The following is a 20525-nucleotide window of genomic DNA, read 5'->3' as shown; positions in this document are numbered from 1 at the left end:
AAGGAATAGGTACGAGCCTCAGACTGGAAAGATAACCTCAAAGCGAGCGGCAATTAAAAAAAGACTACAAGTCCCAGGGAGCATAGCGCTGTCCTAATTATTATCGCGTGAACTGGGAGTCTTGTTTCCGGTGTGCCGCAGGAAGTGACGGCCTAACAGAGCCACTTGCAGAGCCACTTTCTCGCGAGGCGGAAGAGCCCCGATCGCGGAGGAGCAGGGGGGCGCTTGGGTAGGGAAGTGGGTTGCGACGGTCCGGCGAGAAAGAGCTGGGGTGCGGGGAGGTTGGGGAGCAGAGCCCGCTAGGTCCCCTAACAGGATAAGGCCGCACCGACCGGGTCCGTTAGGAAAGAAGGAAACCGAAGAGGAAGGCAGTAGTCGGGCGGATCCCCGGATAGAGGGCTAAGGTTGTGTGGAAAGCGCTGCTCCCGGGATGGCGACCGCAGATACTCCGGCCCTGGCTTCCAGTGGCCTCTCGCCTAAGGAGGAAGGGGAGCTGGAAGATGGGGAGATCAGCGACGACGACAATAACAGTCAGATACGGAGCCGGAGCAGCAGCAGCAGCAGCGGCGGCGGGCTGTTACCGTACCCGCGGCGAAGGCCTCCTCACCCGGCCCGGGGCGGTGGATCCGGCGGAGGCGGTGGCTCCTCCTCGTCGTCGTCCTCTTCTCAGCTGCAGCTGAGGAATTTCTCACGGTCGCGGCACGCGTCAGAGCGGGGCCACCTCAGGGGACACAGCAGCTACCGACCCAAAGAGCCATTCCGGTCTCACCCGCCCTCCGTGAGGATGCCTTCCAGCTCACTGTCCGAAAGCAGCCCCCGGCCGTCGTTTTGGGAACGGAGCCACATCGCCTTGGACCGTTTCCGTTTTCGAGGCAGGCCTTACCGGGGTGGGAGTCGCTGGAGTCGGGGACGAGGAGGGGGTGAGCGAGGAGGCAAGCCGGGGGGCAGACCTCTGGGCGGAGGAGCGGGATCCGGATTCGGCAGCAGTCAGAGCTGGCGAGAGCCCTCTCCACCTCGGAAGAGTTGTATCCTTAACGTGGCGGTCTGCCCTGGGTGTGTCACTGAAGTTCCCTTTAGCGTCATTACTAGGTATGAGATGAGTAACTTTTCTGAACCGTCAGAACCGCTTATTTGTCATTGTGTCAAAATACTTAACGTAGGTGGTTCTTTGGTAAACCCCGTGTGTCAGACTGTCGCGTTGTTTCTTAAAATTGCTTGATTGGTTATATTGCTTTTTTAACAGTGACTTGTTTTGGAGGGGGGCCAAACTAGTGGAATCTAAGTGTAAAATCAGATTTGAAATACTACATCACAAGCCCAGGTTTCATTAGCCTTTGTTTTTGTCAGTAAAATTTGTTATGTGAAGTTGCTTTAGGTTGTTAGAGGGAGAAAAAAGTATTAGCCATAAAAAGTTTGAGGAATACTGTTGCTTAAATCGTATTGCACTGTCACATTGAAGATTATGAAGTTTCGTTACACCGAATCCTACTGTTTTTGTGATTCTGTTTTTTTTAAAACCTTTATTTATTCTTATACATTGCTGCGTTTTAAAGTTGGGAAAAATTTCCTGGTGTCACCAACTATTAATTCAGAGGTTTGAAATTCATGTATCTTTGGCAGAAACTTTACCTCCTTAACTTCTCTATTTCTTATGTTCATATTTGGGGCATTTTATCACTCTTAGTGCTGACAGTTGTGGACTAGAGAGAAAATGAAACTTACCATCATTTTTATTTTAACATATTGGAAACCATGGGATTTATGGAGAGGTGGAGCTAATGGAGAGGTTAAGGAGGAAAATAGCAAGTATATGATTCTTGTCCCCTCTAATCTTATTCTTAGTTATCTTAAACATTCCTGAGTTTATTCATGTGAGGATTTGCTATTTTAAGATGTGTTTGTAGAACTGTCCTTTAAAAAATTTTTTTTTAAGTTATAGGTATGTGTTTCAAGATAGAGCAAATGGATGCAGATGTATATATTATAGTAATTATATTAATTAATATTCTCTTTCGGATTATTTGTAGAACTATGTCTTGACATACTCCATGATGACTGCCTAAAAACAGTTTATTGAGAATACTTATTGCTGATTGTAATTTCCATGCTGTAATGATTTTTTAAATACATTCATTATATATGAAGCTTACATGTAATGACATTTGTTAGGGAGACACTCAACGTTATTTTCACAGAATACTTAAGACCAAATGGTCTTTGCCAGATGTAAGGATAGAAAGAGGACCAGAAATGTAGTTTAGATAAGGAGGGGGAGCTTCTGATGCTAGCGCTCTGAAAAAACTTACGCAATCACAAGTTGGGTCAGAAGCACTCAGGATTGTTTCAGGGAAAAAAAATCACATAGGTATTTAACTTTTAAAAAGAAAATGTTCTTTGAATAAAGATAGAAAACCTTAGCCCAAGATATTTTTTTTGACCAAGGATTTGTTAGTTGTCAGTTCTGAGCCTAAGAACAGAAGGGCTATTTAATTACAGACACGTAAATTATTTAAGAATACAAAAATGATTGAGGTTTGACAGAAAACAACAAAATTCTGTAAAGCAATTATCCTTCAATAAAAAAATAAATTTAAAAAAGCATAAAAAAAGAATACAAAAATGAAACTTGTGTGTTGAAGAGACAAATGTTAATTATATTCAGTGTAAAAAGTTCAAATTGAGGTATGTAAAAAGTACTATGGGAGCTTAAATTTTTTTCTTAATTTTATGTTAGAGAAGGAAGTGATGCGTGGACTTGCCTACTTCCTCCTTTTGCCTTCTTTCTGTCCATGAGTTTGATATCAACTTGGCCTCTGCCATATACCTTTATTGTTAACCTTAGATGTTTTTATTAATGAACAGGCATATGGTGTTGTGAAACACGTATGGAAAGTAACCAGTCTGATTTCTATAGTAACTTATCAGAAATGAGCTGTCTTGCTGTTTTTCTTTTCACACGTCCTGCACAAGGATGATTGTTTTGATCCTCTGCTCATTGTTTTCCTTGAGGTGTATCGTTAATCCATCCTAGAGGTGGAATTCTTTATAAGAATTTGTGAAGAGAAACATAGTTCCCAGCCACTTTTATGTAACGTGAGCAAATAAATTTTGTAATAAAAGATTTTGTTACTTTAAATTCCTTTAATACCATGATTATACTGTTTAATTTTTATTTCCACTGTGATTGTAATAGTGACATTTTTATGTTACAAGTATTGCATTAAGAAAAAATAAGTTATTCTGTGACTTATTTCCATAATGTAGAAGTGAAGTAGCATGAGTACAGGTGGGTATTTTTTTAAACTTTTTCAGTAATAATTAAAATATGCTAGATGCAGCTTTAAAGAAATAGAATAAACTAGATTCTGTTGGAGGTAGTTATTTTCATTCTCATTCATTTTTAATTTTCCTTATTGATAGGCACTTTGTCAGTCAGTCTTAGCATATGTCTCCTTTGGATGGCTGCTGCTTAAACTTTCAAATCTGGTCATAGCTAACATAAACTGGGCTTCAGTTAGAAACTCCATGTTGACCAATTTCATATTAAATCATTTAAGTGTTGGTTTCATTCTAACTGTTCTGTATAGGTAGAAGTAGGAGACTTCATTTAGCCTTGAAAGAGATTAGTTAGTCATAACTCAATTGATTTTCCTTTTTTTCTGTCCTTTAGTTATTTTAATTTTTGTTAGTGTATTGAATCTTTTCTCTTTCTGAATGTTTCCAAGGACTCTAGTCTTATTTTTTTAGTTGCTGTGACTCCACTGAAAAAGTGAGATTTAAATGTAGATAATTACCCAAGTTTATGTACAATGAGTATGTAATGGTGGGATGGGGGAGCAAGTGATTATCTAGCAGGGAGACCTTTGAATTGGGGTAAATTTGAAGACCAGAAAAACCTAGACACAAAGCTATGCATAAACTGTGATAAACCTGGAAGAGGTGAGATTGGAAGGCAATCATGAAAGCATTATATGCCATTGTAAGGATTTTGGACTCTATTCTTAGTGAGATTAAAACAAGGGATAAGATCTGATTTGTGTTCTAGAAAGATTAACAATAGGATGGAAGATGGCTTGTGGGAGATAGAACCCCAAATATCACCAGGCAGAACTATGGGAGTGCATTAGCATGCTCAGAATGAAAAGAGACTAAGTAGGACTTCCTTGAGAGCACTATTGTTTCAGCAGTTGGGAGAGAAAGGTGTCATTAAAGACCAAAAACCCAAAAAACCTAGAGAAACAAAGGAAGAGTGGAATTACGGAAGCCAAGAGAGAGAAGTATTTACAGTGTTAATGTTACAGAGAAGTTAGAATAAGGTTTGAAAACATGATGGATAGTCAGCCAGCAGAAGCCAGATTCCATTTCGTTGAGGAGAAAGACAGGTAATGAGAAACTAGTAGTATTTCAAGAAACCTAGCTCTAAAAAGGAGATCAGAAAACCAAAGACTTGCTGGAACAGTTTTGCTGCAGAACTTTTAAAGATTTTCAGTTGTAATGATGATTCAGTTTCTAAAATACTTGGTGGTAATTCCCATTCTTAAATTGGTCATTAGAGAAGTTTAAAAATCTTTGCATATTGTTTGTCCAGTAAGTTGTTACACAGAAGAAACTATATTTAGGAAAATGTAATGTTATATCCTAGCCAATTTAATGATCTGCTGATGCCTTACGGTGTTAAAACCAAATAAAATACTTGTCTTTTATTAATTTCTAGACTGGAGAAGTGAGGTGGAACAGTTTTTACATGTGTGAATTATTTTGAGTGAAAATTTTAGTTTGGAACTTTGTAGCCACTTCCAACCATGAAGTTATGTTTTATGTATCACTATGTTGAAAAGAAAGACCAAAAATAACAGGTTTTAGATATCCTTATCTTCAAGGAAAAATTAGTTTAGAAGATACATCTTGAATACAACTTAATGTTTGTTTGTTTTTTTTAAACTGGTTTCATTGTCCTAGTTGTACCTGTTTTGTATGTTAGTATACTCGATGAGTTCTAAGATTGCTATGTGTTAGGTTTTTAATGCAGTGTTTCTTATTTATAACTTAGTCTTAACTGTTAATTATCAGTGTTCATTTTTTTAATCTCTATTTTTAAAAATTTGAGACACGAGAAGAAATTAAAAAGAGGAAACGTCTTCTGATTATTTGAAGTGTAAATTATCAACATCTGTGACAAACCATTCAGTTTCTCCCCTCTTCCTTCAGAAACAAATCTTTAACAACCAGCTTTTTATGGGCTTTCCTGATACCTGCAGAAGGATGCTGTAAACTAACTAGGTGCTGTACCTCTGGTTACTGTGGGTAATAAGTGACACTGCTGATCTTGTAAGTGGACTGTTTATATGAATACTTGTTAAATTTGAAATATGGGCACATAATGAAAGTGCTTAACACATAACAGCACATGTGTTAAATGGGATTTAGTAATTTTAAAATATCAATTCATCTTTGAAAAACACAAAACAGGGCGACAGTTCATCTATAACTTAATGTGTTTTTGTTAAATTAACTGGAAAATTTTTGGCAACTGGTTTCCTTAATACGCTGTTCAGCCAAAAGTTTTGGAAGATCTCCATCAAGAAAACAGAATTATTCATCAAAAAGTGAAAACTGTGGGGAAGAAACTTTTGAAGATTTACTTTTGAAGTATAAGCAAATTCAGTTGGAACTAGAATGCATCAATAAGGATGAAAAACTGGCTTTGAGTAGCAAAGAGGAGAATGTGCAAGAAGATCCTAAAACGTTGAGCTTTGAGGACCAAACAGGCACTGATAATGTCAGTATTATAAAAGACTCAAGTAAAGAAGTAGCTCCTGAGGAGAAAACACAGGTCAAAACTTTTCAGGCATTTGAATTAAAACCACTCAGGCAAAAATTGACTTTACCAGGAGATAAGAACCGATTGAAAAAAGTTAAAGATGGAACAAAACAGCTTTCCCTGAAATCTGACACTACTGAATCTAGTCCAGGTAATGGAATTTAAAATTTCAGTTAGTGATGAGATTTCCTTTGAAGGGGTAACTGGTTATTTTGGTAGTGTACTTCATTGAAATGATTCTAATATTTTGTCTGAATTCTTTTTGCACTGTCTACATAGACAGTCATAATGTTGGATAATGACAAATTCTGTTTCATTTGGCGTTAAGTGCTGATCAGGGCTAATAATACAATTTTAACATAAGTGATAGTGGGCACTTTTGTTCCTTAACTTACAGGGGATACTTTGGCATTTACTTTTTTTTTGATTGGAGTTTAGTTGCTTTACACTGTTGCGTTTCTGCTGTACAGCAAAGTGAATCAACCATTCATATACATATATCCCTTCTTTGCTGTTTACTTTTAAACATAGTGTTGGTTAAGTTTATTGTAGGAATTCAGACCTTGCCCCCATTTCCTTGTTTGAAATTTTCAACATGAATGGATGTTGAAGTTTATCAGATATTTTTTTTTCATTATGGAGAAGAACATCTAATTTTTCTTGTTTATTAGTGTAATGGATTATGTTAACTGTTTTTTGTAGAGTTAAACCACTCTTGTATGATTGGGATAAATCCAGCTAGTTCATGATACATTATTTTTATATACATCATGGATTTGGTTTGTTAATTTTTCCTTTTCTTCTTTTATGTGAGTGTATATTTAGATACAGTAAAAATTTATCCACTTAAATGTGTAGTTCTTCGAGTTTTGACAGATGCAAGCAGTTGGGTAATCATTGCCAGCCATCACTATTCAGATATAGAACAGTTCCATTAACTCCTTCCAGTTCCCTCATGCCAGCAACCCTACTTGGTAACCGCTGGTCTGTTTTTCTGACCCTATACTTTTGCCATTCCCAGAATGTCATATAAATAGAGTCATGTAGAACATTGTTGTTTAATCCTAGCTTCTTTGATTAGTGTGTTTGAAATTGATCCATGCGGTTATATGAACCAGTAGTTCATTCTGTTTTACTGCTGAATGTCCCATTGTATGGCTTTGCTACAGTTTTTTAATCCATTTCCCACTTGAGGGATGTTTGGTTCTTTCAGTTTTGGGCAGTTATAAAACCTTCATAAATAAAGGTTTGCTAATATTTGTTTAGAAAATTTCATCTATGTTTGTAGCCTGTAGCTTTGTTCCTTGTTTTTCCTTTCAAGTTTTAGTATAAGGTTGGTAGTATGTCCAACTCTTTGTGACTGAATTGTAGCCCTCCAGGCTCCTCTGTCTATGGGATTTTACAGGCAAGAATACTGGAGTGGGTTGCCATTTTTCCCTCCCAGGAATCTTTGAAACTCAGGGATTGAACCTGCCCCCTCCTTTATCTCCTGCATTGCAGGCTGATTGTCTACTGGGTGGGGGGAGGGGGAGCCTAGTATAAAATTATGATGCTCATAATGAGTTGAGGAGTGGTTTTTCCTCTTTTGAGTAGGTTTAAGGTTGTACTCATTCCTGGGATATTTGGTAGATCTTGCAGATAAAATTATCTGGGGCAGGATGGAGTTTTCCTGGGGAGGTTTTAATCTACTGGCTGTTCATGTTTTCTATTTCTGGGTAAAGCAGTTTAGGTAAACTGTATTTTTCTAGTAATGTGTTCATTTCCCGTAAGTTGAACAGTTTATACTGAGTTATTCTTAAATGTCTTACCTTTTTATTATCTGTGGCATTTATAAATTTTATCTCCCCATACCTTTTAAAATTTCCTCAGAAATAAGTTCCCTGCTTGTTAACTCATTAATTCTTAGCCTCTCTACTATTGACATCATTTTGTGCAAAATTCTGTTAACCTCATTTTGGGCTATAAATTTTGCTTCCCTGATAGCTCAGTTGGTAAAGAATCCACCTGCAGTGCAGGAGACTCCACTTCTATTCCTGGTTGGGAAGATCCCCTGGAGAAGGGATAGGCTACCCACTCCAGTATTCTTGGGCTTTCCTTGTGGCTCAACTGATAAAGAATCTGCCTGCAATGTGAGGACCTGGGTTCGATCTCTGGGTTGGGAAGATCCCCTGGAGAAGGGAACGGCTACCCACTCCAGTATTCTGGCCTGGAGAATTCCATGGACTGTACAGTTCATGGGGTTGCAAAGAGTCAGACATGACTGAGCAACTTGCACTTGGGCTATAAAATTTCTATTTTAGTTGCATCTCAGCTTGTGATATGTAAATTTTTTTTCATTCAGTTCTAAGTATTTTCTAATTTTTGTTGTTCTTTGGCCCGTAGGATATTTGGAACTATTTCTTAACTTCCAAGCATGTAGGTTTTTTAGCTGTTTTTCTGTTATCCATTTGTAAGTTGGTCACGTTGTCAGAGACCTATGTGGTACCAATCTTGTGAAATATTTCTAGAGCCTTGCATTATTGTCTCTTGCATTATTGTTTTTGTAACTTCCTTGTGTGTTTGAAAGGAATGTTTGGGGTGTTAGATCAGGCTTTTATGTTCACATCTTAGAAGGAAGATGTAAACAGTTTTTTGACCTGCTTGATATATCAGTTGCTTGCTAAAATCTGCCAGTATGGTGGTAGATTTCTGGTTTTCAGTTTTTACTTTAAATACATTGAGGCTATGGAATTATTATTCTTATTACTATGTAGTGGCCTCTATGTCTAGTAGTAATTTTGCCTAAAAGATTATTTTGTCTCATATTAATAGACAGCCACACCATCTTTCTCTTCAGAAGTGTATGTTTTTTGTATGTCACTGCCTATCCTATTAGTCTTACTGTATCTTCTTGTTCCAAAGGTTATTTGCACATTATATGGAGCCGATTTCATTTGTAATTTAACCTAAAAATCTTTATCTTTTAACAAGAACATGTAATTTGTTCACACTTTTTCATGATTACTGATCTTTGTATTTCCTTTTTTTCTTTCTTGCCTCTTTTGTTTGTGTTTGTTTGTTTTAAATTTTTTTTTTCTTTTACTGGTTTGCAAGTTAGATATTAAGTTTTTAGTCTCATTTTGATTCCTTTAAGAATTGTAACATGAATTCTTACCAGTGTTTAAAGTTAATCAAGTTATTTACCATCTCCCTGATACACAAGGACAGTTTTTGCCTACCTTTGGCTGTGTGTCACTCTTCTATGTCTAGAATCACTTATGCTTAAAATATGTTTTTAAGAATTTCCATGTAGTAGTTTGTGTCTACCATATGAAAAAGTTGTTTATGTTTACCCCTCCTTTAAAGACAGTTTTCCCAGGTTTAGAATTCTAGGTTAGTTAGTTATATTATCAATATGTTGAAGATATTTCCTGGCTTCCATTGTTAACTTTGAAAACTCTCTCATTTGAAGGTAGTCTGTCACTTTTCTCTAGTTGCTTTAAAGACCCTGTTTTTGTCTTATTCCTCTACAGTTTAACTGTGATGTGTTAATTGTAGTTTTTATTTTTATTCAACTTGGGACTTGTTTTGCTCCTAGTTTTCATTGATTCTGAAAATTGTCATTATCTCTTACATTGTTGAACTCTGTATTGTATCAGTATGTTTTATTAAATCATCTCACTTTACCTTTCATTTCTTTTAAATTGCTATCTGTAACTGTGTGATGCGTTCTGGAAAATTTCCTCTGATGTATCTTTCAGTCCACCTGGTTCTCAAATTCTTTACCTCTTGTCTGATTGGCCTTAAGCCCACTTATTGAATTTTAAATTTTAGTTACAGTTTTTGTTTTAGTGTTTCATTTTTATTTTGTTCTTTGGTCACTTTTTTAAATTTTTCTTCTGTTTCTCAAATTTAGACTTTGGATTTGGGTCTATGTTATATTTGACATCTTCAGAAAACTCATGTGATGTAAATTTGATTGCAAACCCAAGTGGTGACTGATTCTGGTTACACATTTTTAGGGACATGTTTATTCCTCCTCAGTTTAGCACCATGATTCTAGACGGGCAGTTTCAAAGATTATACCCCAATGGGATAGAGAAGACATGTAGCCAAATATGGAATATAATGAGGATGTATGAAAGCCTACAGTAATGCAAAGGAAGGATCAAATACCTTCATTTGGATTTAGAAAGTTTTCATTGTGATGGTAATGTGTGATGGTAATGTCTTGGAGCATGTATCTTTTCTCCTTGGGAATTCCCATCAGGGAAAAAAGGAACCAGATGAGCAGTTGAAAGCATAAAGAACTTTTAAAGGATGTCGAGTTTGATCTAATACAGGTGCAATGTGAAATATATGTATGTTTGTTGAGTGGTTGGATATAAATTTATAAAAGTACAGGTTGAGATTGGAGTGCAAAGGGTGCTGAATATCTTGCTTAAGGGACTTAGATTTTCTTTAAACCTCAGGTGAGCCATCAAATATTTTTAAACAAAAAAATGATGTGATCAGATGTCTGCTTTAGAAAAGTAACAGGCAGCAGTGTAAAAGAGGGATTGGAAGAAAACCAAAAAGCTAAAATTTATCTGAATCAAGAAATTATATTGATTAGTGTTAAAACACATATACCCCTTCCCCAGTCTTCAGCAAAACTCACTGCTCTGCCATTAAACCTTTCGATTGCTATGGGTCAGCTTCCCCCCGCCCCCGACATTTCTCTTTTTTCAGGCCATTTACTCAACCTTTATCCCTATTGTCAGCCTGTGAGCTTGCCCCCTATTTCAGGTGATCTCACTCAAATTCTAACTTTTCACTTCCTAATTGTAAGCTTATATCCATATCAATTTTCATTTCAGTTCTCTACTCTGAGGACGTGGTGACCCTCTTTTTGTTTATGACCACTTTGTTTTAACCTGTTTCCTGGCTCTAATTTCTCCCACTTTCTCTGGGATCTTTCTTCAAAGGTTTGTTATTCTGTTTGCTCTTTAACCACTTTTCTCTCTTAAGGAGTACTTACTGTAAAAACACTGGTGTTTTCCATCTCCAAATCTGAACAGTCCCTCCTCCCCATTCTGCCTTGTTCCTTAACTTCTGTCTTTTCAACCAGACTACCAGAAAGGCCAGTCTGCGCTGACTCTTTTCACTTTACCTCTTATTTCTTCTTAACTCAATGCAGTTTGCTTTTCTGCCCCTACCAGAGTATTGAAACTACTCAGGGCAAGATTACTTTAACCCAGTTGCAGATTTTACTGTTCATTTTCTTTCATTTTTTATTTCATTCTTCCATTTATTCAAAAGTTAGTTGAGCACTTTGTTCCAGGCTCTTGGGAATACATCAGTGAACAAAATAGACAATCATTTGTTCCTTCATGGGCTTGCATTTTGAGAAGAGGAAACTAATTATGACGACTAAATAACAGTTGTAGAGAGGAAAAGCATAGCAATAAGTAAGTTAGAATGGAGGCAGTGGCTTTGGGCTGCAGTATTAATGAGTGATCAGGAGAGGCCTGAATTTGAAGGTGAGATTTAAACAAAGGCTTCGAAGATGGTGGGAGAATAGCCAAATGTTTACCTGTGGGAATGAAGTTTCCAAGCAAAGAGAATAGATAGCTTAGAGTATTGGTTTTTTAACTGTGGTCCTTTAGATCTTCTTTACTTGGAAACTTAATAGAAATGCAAATTCTCAGGCCCTACACCAGATCTCATTGGAAAAGACCCTGCTGGGAAAGACTGAAGGCAGGAGGAGAAGGGGATGACAAAGGATGAGATGGTTGGATGGCATCGTCGACTCAATGGGCATGAGTTTGAGCAAGCTCTGGGAGATAGTGAAGGTCAGGGAAGCCTGATATGCTGCAGTCCATGGGGTCGCAAAGAGTTGGACACAGCTGAGTGACTGAACAACAGCAACCCTACATCTACTAAAGAGGAAACTCTGGAAATGGGGCCCAGCAGTCTGTATTTAACAAACCCTCCTGTTGATTCTGATATCTGCTAAACTTTGAGACTCATTGAACTGGAGTAATGACCCTTAGGCAGAGGGGTACTGGCACATTTGAGGAGTAACAGGGAAGCCAGTGCCACTAAAGAGGAGGGAGTGAGGGGGATGAGTAGAGGGAGAGGAGAGGTCAGAGACAGCGGGTGGGGCAGACCATGCAGTGTCTTACAAAAGCTTCAGTTTTTACTCTGAGTGAAACAGGAGGTGTTACAGGATTTTGAGCAAAAGGTTGACATAATTTGTTTTGTATTCTCAAAGGGTCACCCTGGCTGCAACTTTGAGAATATTCTATAGGGAGTAGACATCTGTTACATTCAGTGATACTTTTCTCATTGATCTTGAAATTTCAGGGTTTCAGTGCTGCCATACACATCAGTGGTTTCTTACAGCTTTCTCCTGATTTTCCTGTCGTTTTTACCCTTTTCCTTTGTAGCTTCTTATCTGTTGGTGTCTGTGGTGTTCTGTTCGCCTTGGTTGTTTGCATTTGTTACAGTTGTTTTTTTTGGTTTATTTATTTCTGGCTGTGCAGGCTTTCTCTCGTTGTGGTGAGTAGGGGCGAAGTCTCCAGTGGGAGTGTGGGGTTCCTGGCCGCAGAGCGTGGGCTCTCGGGCGGGCAGGCTGCTGCACTTGTGGCTCACAGGCTCTGCGGCACAGCCCAGCAGTTGTGACGCGCGGGTTTAGTCGCTCCCCGGCCTGAGGAATCTTCTGGGGCCAGGGATCAAACTTGTCCTCTGCATTGGCAGGTGGATTTGTAACCCCTGAACCACCAGGAAAGTCCAGTTATTATGGTTTCAACTACCCCCAAATCCTATCTCTTGCTCAGTTTAGAATTTCAGGTAATAATTTTAAAAATACTACATGGCTGCACAAGACCCCTTTTCATTTTCGAAGTATTGAGTAGGAACTGATATAATAATATTGTAAAGACCTATGACAGCGGTAGGACAAAAGGACCAAACCACATATTTGGTCAATGAAACCGTAACGCGCTTTTATTAATCTTTGTGTGAAGCTGAATTTATGGTCTCTGCTTGTTTTCAGGTGACGTTGTGCTCGTTAGGTATCCGCCAGCTTAGTGGATAGTTGCTTTTACTTCCCTGACAGGGAGGTGCTGCTACCTTTTTATAGAGAGCCTCATCAACTAATAGACTTCGCCTGACTTAATGATTTCTCCTCATGTAGGAGGAAAGCAGTTCTTTTTACATTTATTATGGAAAGTCTGGTTTTTTTTTTCTTGTTAATTTTTATGTAATAGTTATTACTATTGTGGTATTCTTTGAAGTATGGTCAGTTTTGCTATAAGGTGACATACATTCCTGAAAATCACTGCTGCTGCTGCTGCTAAGTCACTTCAGTCGTGTCCGACTCTGTGTGACCCCATTGACGGCAGCCCACCAGGCTCCCCCGTCCCTGGGATTCTCCAGGCAAGAACACTGGAGTGGGTTGCCATTTCCTTCTCCAGTGTGTGAAAGTGAAAAGCGGAAGTGAACTCGCTCAGTCGTTTCCGACCCTTAGCGACCCCACGGACTGCAGGCTACCAGGCTCCTCCATCCATGGGATTTTCTAGGCAAGAGTACTGGAGTGGCTTGCCGTTGCCTTCTCCGCCTGAAAATCACTACACTGTGGAATTACACAATAAAAACCACAGGGTTTATGGGCAAATCATGTTAGGGGAAAAAACACTCAAAAACCTTGTCAGTGGCACATAAAAAAAAGATTGGAATCTATTTGTAGTGCAAGTTTACACATTAAATGGGTAAAAATTCCTGAAATACTGTAATGTCACTTTACCTTGAAAAAGACCTAAAATGTGCTTGTGGAAGCAGCCTATCAGTTATAAGTGGAAGCAGCTCTACTTACACGTTACTGTGAGTAGAGCAAGGGAGGTTATTTGAAATTGGACAATAAATTGTAACACCAGATGGGGATAGGTGTGACTCATCACATATGTACAGTGAACTGAAGAGCTGGTAGATGGCTCAGAGTCTGTGGGGTTTGTATGTTCTTACATGGCCCCTACTAGGATCACCTGGGTGCAGCTTTCTGCATTCTCGTAGTGTTTCTTGGACACAAATTGTACATAAGCAAATATGAAATTTGTTTTGTCCTCAAATTATTTTCTAATATGTCAATCATGTTGCATCAAATTCGTATTTCCAAAACAAGCAATACGGCAGAACTGACCTAACTCAAAGTTTGGTGGTTGCCTTCCATTTACTTTTTTAGGGTAATTGATTAGTTCTATGTATTGAATAAGTTGCCTATTCTTTTACCAGTAGATCTTGAGTGATCAAGTTGAGATGTTTGGAATACTGGCAGTGGTATTATGGAAAAAAAAACCTAGGCTTGGAGTTTAGACTTAGTTTGAATCCTAGCTTTGCAAATCCAGTTGTGTCATCTTGAGACATTTTCTTAGTTTTTAACTTAATCTGTTTTAGTTATGAAAGAGTCTCAGTACCGTTACATAGGTACTATAACTTTACTGTATGATTTGAAGAGCTGTCATAGAGGAGATAATATCGTTGTTCAGTTGTTAAGTCGTGTCTGGCTCTTTTGCAACCCCAGACTGTAGCCTCCCAAGCTCCTCTGTCTATGGGTTTTCCCAAGTAAGAATAGTGGAGTGGGTTGCCATTTTGTCTCCAGGGATCTTCCCAAGCCCTGGGAAGTCAAACACACATCTCCTGCTTTGGCAGGTGGATTCTTTACCACTGAGCCACCAGGGAAGCCCAGATTAGATAATACATAAGTAAGATTTTGTAATAACTTAATCAGAAATATAGGTCTGAGGCTAGAATTCTGGAAAATGTGTGGATGGACTTAATTTTGTTGTCATTTAATCTACTTCTGCAAATACTTTTCTGGATAAGTAGGGAACATTTCTTCTTCTTCTCCTTTTTTTTTTTAAGTACATTTTGGCCACCAGGGAAGTCCTGAGGACATTTCTTTAGTAAATCAGTACTATCTCTAAATGTTTGAATTCATTTCAGCTTCAAAGGTCTGAATTAATCATCACATATTCTTTTTTCTGTATTATCTATTTAGTAAGGAAGCTTTGTTTTTTGCCTATCTACTATAAATTCTGTTCTTATTTGAAATAATTGTTTTTAATTCAGAAGTCATTTTTATCATAATGCAGTTTTAATTTATATTTTAATGTTTTGAATTATTTTTGCCTTATAACTTTCAGAAATGAAGTTGATACGGAAATTTTTTCAGATTTTCATTCTGGCAACATTCTTTCCTTTTGGTTGAGAGACTGAGAAAATGAAACCCTTTATTGAGACCTTTAAAAATAATTACTAGTATAAATGTCATGTAGCATTTTATTTTAAATTGATTGTAGCAGTCTTTTAAAGCATTCAAAGTGTGCTGTTTTATTTTAAAGGATTAGAAGATAAGGAACAAAATTTAACCAGAAGAATTAGTGCCTCAGATATTTTATCTGAAAAGGTAAGATAATGTTTTGTGGGACTGGCTATCTCTGTAAGACTGATTCTTGTTCTGCTTTACTCTGTTCTCTTGAATGGAAAGTTCTGTCTTGTTTTTCACTTTTATTTTTTCAGTCATTGCTGTACCTCCATTTAGATATAAGCCTTAAAGATAAAATCTGGAGAGCGATCTTGGAATATCAATATCTCCACTGGATTCAATTAACATATTTAATTGAAATGCTATATGTATCTATAGATGAACTTTCTGCTTGTTTTTTGAAATTTTTAATTTTCTTCCGGATGTTTTCTTTTCTTTGTTTTGGAGGATTTTGCTGTGTGAGAAAGCTTTGAAGTTACACCTTGACCTGGTGTCCAGTTCTCGTTCCTCTTAATAGCTGGGTGATCTTGTGTTAGCTGCTTAGGCTTTGCTTGCCTCTGTTTTCTTTTCTACTAAATGAGTTTAATGTCATCTGTTCTCTGGATTGTTGTGAGGTTCAGCAGGGTAAAGTGCAAGAGCATCAAGCACTGTGTTTGACGTTTAATAGGTACTCACTGGGCCAAGCCTTTTGTTTGTTGAATTAGATATCTGAAATATCTTCAGTTTCTTCTGTTAAGATTTCAGTTTCTTTCTATGAGTAAATTGAAATGATGAAAACAGCTTAGAAGTTTTAGGAAAGAGACGGTCTTGAATTTAAGGATGATAAAATAACAGATAGAGCCACAGGCATGCATGCATATATGTATATATGATTTTGAATATCCTAACAATAACTCTATAAGGTAGGTTGACATTATCTCTTACAGAAGAACTAAGGTTCAGATGTGTAGATTAACTGACTTGCTTAAAGTTTTATAAGAATTAAGATATCAGAGCAAGGAGTTTGAATGAGCCTCAGTACTCTTCTTACTGACCAAGTAGCTGCTTTGAGTGACAGTATCAGTGGTCTCTTTCATTCCAAAAGGACAAGTAGCAAAAGATAATCAAAGACTTTTAAGTCTCTGTGGAACAGTAATGATAGCTTTATTTTAGTTAAACTCTGGATCAGCACTGTCCAATAGAATTTTCTATAATAATGGAAATGTTTACACTCCAGTATGGTAGCTATTAACCACATGTGCCTATTAAGCATTTGAAATGTGACTAGTGTGGCTGCGAAACTAAAGTTTTCATTGAATTTTGTTAAATAGCCACACATGACTTACTGGTTCCATTTTTTGGATAACGTGACTCTAGAGCTTCAGTACCAAGCAGTAGAATTTGATATTTAAATGACTTAGAGTATAAAAGACTCATGATAAATTTTCAGCTCATTTTTTACATATATTTCCCAAGAAAGCAAAGAGTAACTATATCCTGGTTTGGGTAAACTGAACTACTGAAACGTGATGGTAGTTCAGTTAGGGATTTATAATAGTCTGTAGAAGGTTAAACCGCTAGATAGACTCTACTGTTTTCTTTATGTTTAAGAATTAAATAATTTAATTTTATTTTAAAAGTATAATTACAATTCACTTACTGAGATAAGTCAGCCTTAGCTTTTCTGAGTCTTAGCCTCTTTTTAGTTTCCCCTCCTTTTCTGTTTATACACATAAGGGATAAACATGCATAGCTTTGTGTTGAACTTCAAGGAGTGGGGATGCCAAAGGACCCCCTTATTGCCCTCCCTCCAAAGTCTCATGGACTTCAATCTAACACTTTTGCTTAGGTCACCTGACATTTTCTGTTACATTTTAGCTAAAATGTACAGAATAGATAATTTTTTAAATTAACTAAAAAAAAAGTGAAAAAATAAAGGTTATTTCAATCGGAAAAAAGTTCTCAAACGTTTATTCCTAACCTGTTTCCCTGTTTTAGCTTCCCAAACAAGTCTTGGGTGTTAAAAATATTGTCGATACCAGATAAATGTCTGTACCTTTAGAACATGGAATGCTCAAATATAAGCAAGTCTTTACATATACTTTCCTTCAAAACTGATTTGAAGGATTATAAAATATATTTTTAAAAGTTTGCAAATTTGAATCTTGACATTTCACTGTGCCTGTTCTGTGTAGTACTTGTAAGGCTAGTAAATAGTAGTAAACACCCACGATTATGAAACCACTTTGTTCTCTGGTCATTATCTCCCCTGGGTTGATTTCTTCTTGCATTCACTGCAGTCAGATTTCTACTTTTGTTCGGTAAGCAGTTAAACGCCAGTCTCAAACTTTGTTTTCATCAGTTGTACCCTCCGCTGTAACCTGTCTCATGTATACATATACCCTCTACAGATTGATCTTCAGTTTGTATTATAGGAACTGAATTAGAGTATAGGGCTATGGTAACTTATTCAGTTTCCTTATTTTATTTGTACTTACCATTTAAGTATTTGTCTTAAAACTAACTTTAAATTCTGATCTTATAGCAGCTTTGACTTGGTAATATGTCTAAAGTCAAATAATAGAATTTTTAAATGGTAACTATTTCTTTTGTTAAAGAAGCTTGGTGAAGATGAAGAGGAGTTATCTGAACTGCAGCTTCGTCTTTTGGCTCTTCAGTCAGCCAGTAAAAAATGGCAACAGAAAGAACAGCAGGTGATGAAAGAAAGTAAAGAAAAGTTGACTAAGACGAAAACTGTACAGCAAAAAGTTAAAACCAGTACAAAAACACATTCGGCCAAAAAAATTAGCACTACAGGTGATCATTTCTATTAAACTCTTTTAATTGATTTCCTATATCAGTATAGTTTCTGGATTTTAATTCAGAAAGTTTTGAGTTGGGGAATTATTTAGGGCCCTGAATAAAGGACAGTCCTGTATAAACAAAACTTAATAATTAAAATAATTATTAAAGCTTTGTTTTCTCTATCTTCTTGAAAATTCTAACTCTAATAGATGCTGATGTTTCTATATTTTTTAAAGCTAAACAAGCATTGAGGAAACAGCAGACAAAGGCGTGGAAGAAACTACAACAGCAGAAAGAACAGGAGAGACAGAAAGAAGAGGATCAGCGTAAGCAAGCTGAAGAAGAAGAGAGAAGGAAAAGAGAAGAAGAAATCAGAAAAATTCGAGATCTCTCAAATCAGGAAGAACAGTATAATCGATTTATGAAATTGGTTGGTGGAAAGAGGAGATCACGGAGTAAAGTAAGTGTTACTCAAATTTGAGTATCCTGTATTAGCTCATAAATTCAGTCAACTAGGAAAAAGTATTAAGTTCTTTTGTTTGGTAGAGCTTGTTATATATAAATAATTCCTTTGGGAAGAAGGGAAGATAGGTTATAATTGAGAATGAATTGTTTTTATAGTTATAGATGCTAGAAATAGAAGAAGTAGACTAAAATTTTGATGAGAAAAGCCTCCCTTTGGCTTTTGTGTACTTTTCTATTTAGAAGAAAGAAGCATTCCTGAGTTGCAGTGATAACTTATTCTTAAAATTGCTATTCCCTTTTAGTTTTCCATTGTTTAGTAATGTAGAATTAGAAATGTATCATAATTAGTTGATATGAACTATTTTTAAGAAAGTTAAATCATCATATCATAATAACCTTTGTGCATGTGGCTACTTTAGTTATCAAGTATTTGTGAATAAGTCATTGATAATGACTGAATGAGTCATTGCCTTTTATGGCTGGTGTCAGGAAGTAGACTGGAGATTTAGTACTGATCTGGTGCTATTAGCAGTGACAAATTTCCGAATTCTGAGCTTTAAGATTACACTTGTAAGTGTAGTAAAAGCATAGAGGGATATTAAAGAGTAAGAGCTCTTTAATTGTAGGGAGTCAAGGGTTAGATTTGTATAAGGAATTTATAAGTATTCATACTTTGAGCTTCCAAAAATTACTTTGATGAAATCTTTTTATAGAAAAGTATTGTACATTATTTGTATCCATATGGATAGGTTTTGCTAATTTTTAATTTCTTATAAACTATCTCTGAGTGGAGATTGTAAGAAGTGAAAAAAAAAGAAAACAACATGCAAGCATATGACCAAGAGTGAAATGTTAATGGATTAGTTGGGCAGTATTCTAAATAAAGCTTGATTACATAAAACTTGAATTCATTTATCTGATTTCTTAATTTTCAGAGAGAGGCCATTAGTATTTCTGATCTTTGTGTCATCTTACTTTCTAGAGGAATAGCTGATTATTTAGTGGCTCAGCTCACTGGGGAATTTCATCTGTACCTGTAGTACTTTCTAGCTTCATTTTCTGTCTGACAGTTATAAAATGTCAGCCACAATGTACGTATCATGTATATTGAATTTCCCAAATCAGATGTGATAGTTCTAACTGGATCATCATGATTTTTGATACTGTTCTAGGTAAAAGATAACTATTAATTGTTTTATAATTTGAGCCTAAGAATAGACTAAGACAGAAAATGTTGTGAAACTAAAAATAAATCTTGTATAATTAGTCTTCAGATCCTGACCTGAGACGATCCTTAGATAAGCAAGCTACTGATAGTGGAGGAGGCATTTATCAATATGATAACTATGAAGAAGTTGCTATGGATACAGATAGTGAAACCAATTCTCCAGGTATGAGCTAAAACTTAAAACATTTGTTCATTCACAATTATTAAGTAGAAAATGGTCAAGAAGCTACCCAAAACATTGAAAGAAATGTGTAATGAAAGTAAAGTTTGGTAGGTTGTACAACCAAAGACATTATTTGGTGTTTAAATACTTCAAAAGCAAACCTCAAACTGTAGTATTAACCTTTATTTTCTAGTATTTCTTCCTGTATAGTATTTTAATAAAAAAGGCAGTATTGTGCTGTTAACTGTTTGATCTAAGAAGTGAGTATTGTGGGAAAGGTGAGGACACTGCTTTAAAAAACAAACGAACAAGGAAATCTTTAAGTATCTTTATGTCTAAGGCATTCTTCAATTTAGTCAAAAAAAGAGATCTTTCTTTTGTTCAGGCTTCTTTTCTTCTGCTGATGATACTTTGTAGGAATAGGGACATGGAAAGTGATACTAGTGGTGCCTTAGGATCAGCTGATTATAACTGTTAGGGCTATACCTCAGTTAGAGTGCACATTTTAGGATGTGGCCATCCTTGAGAGTTAGAGACTTGCTTTAGTTGATTTTCAGAAGTAATAGACTGTGAGAGACCTATCCTCTTACTAATTAAAGCACATAAGAATGGGGCAGACAACAAAATGCCATCAGTGTTCGAGAAACTAGAATACTTACTTGCAAGGTCATATGATTAGTGTTTTTCTTCCAGTGGTTGTATTGTGAGACCAAATGAAACTAGAATTCCACTTTAGTGTGTTTAGAGAGAAGGCAGAATCTATATGATTTGGTAATGT

At 36.6% G+C, this 20525-nt stretch overlaps 1 protein-coding gene across 2 annotated transcripts in view; it reads left to right on the top strand.

Annotated features, from left to right (window-relative positions):
• Positions 1-17: 17 nt before the first annotated feature.
• Positions 18-20525, top strand: part of ZFC3H1 (zinc finger C3H1-type containing) — a 53116-nt gene continuing 32608 nt past the window's right edge. The window contains exons 1-6 of one of the 2 annotated variants that reach the window (XM_055394091.2): positions 18-1025; positions 5556-5972; positions 15184-15248; positions 17708-17903; positions 18128-18351; positions 19624-19747. In XM_055394091.2, coding sequence (XP_055250066.2) covers positions 431-1025; positions 5556-5972; positions 15184-15248; positions 17708-17903; positions 18128-18351; positions 19624-19747 — 1621 coding nt within the window. In that variant the 5' untranslated portion in view covers positions 18-430. Of the gene's footprint in view, positions 1026-5555; positions 5973-15183; positions 15249-17704; positions 17904-18127; positions 18352-19623; positions 19748-20525 lie in introns of both variants that reach the window. The other variant, XM_055394090.2, reaches the window with a different exon arrangement.

This window comes from Moschus berezovskii, chromosome 6, assembly GCF_049115385.1.
Source record: "Moschus berezovskii isolate FMDL1 chromosome 6, NW_MosBer_1.0, whole genome shotgun sequence".
NCBI lineage: Eukaryota > Metazoa > Chordata > Mammalia > Artiodactyla > Moschidae > Moschus > Moschus berezovskii.
Note: the sequence above shows the minus strand (reverse complement) of the source record. Positions and strands in the feature narration are given on the sequence as shown.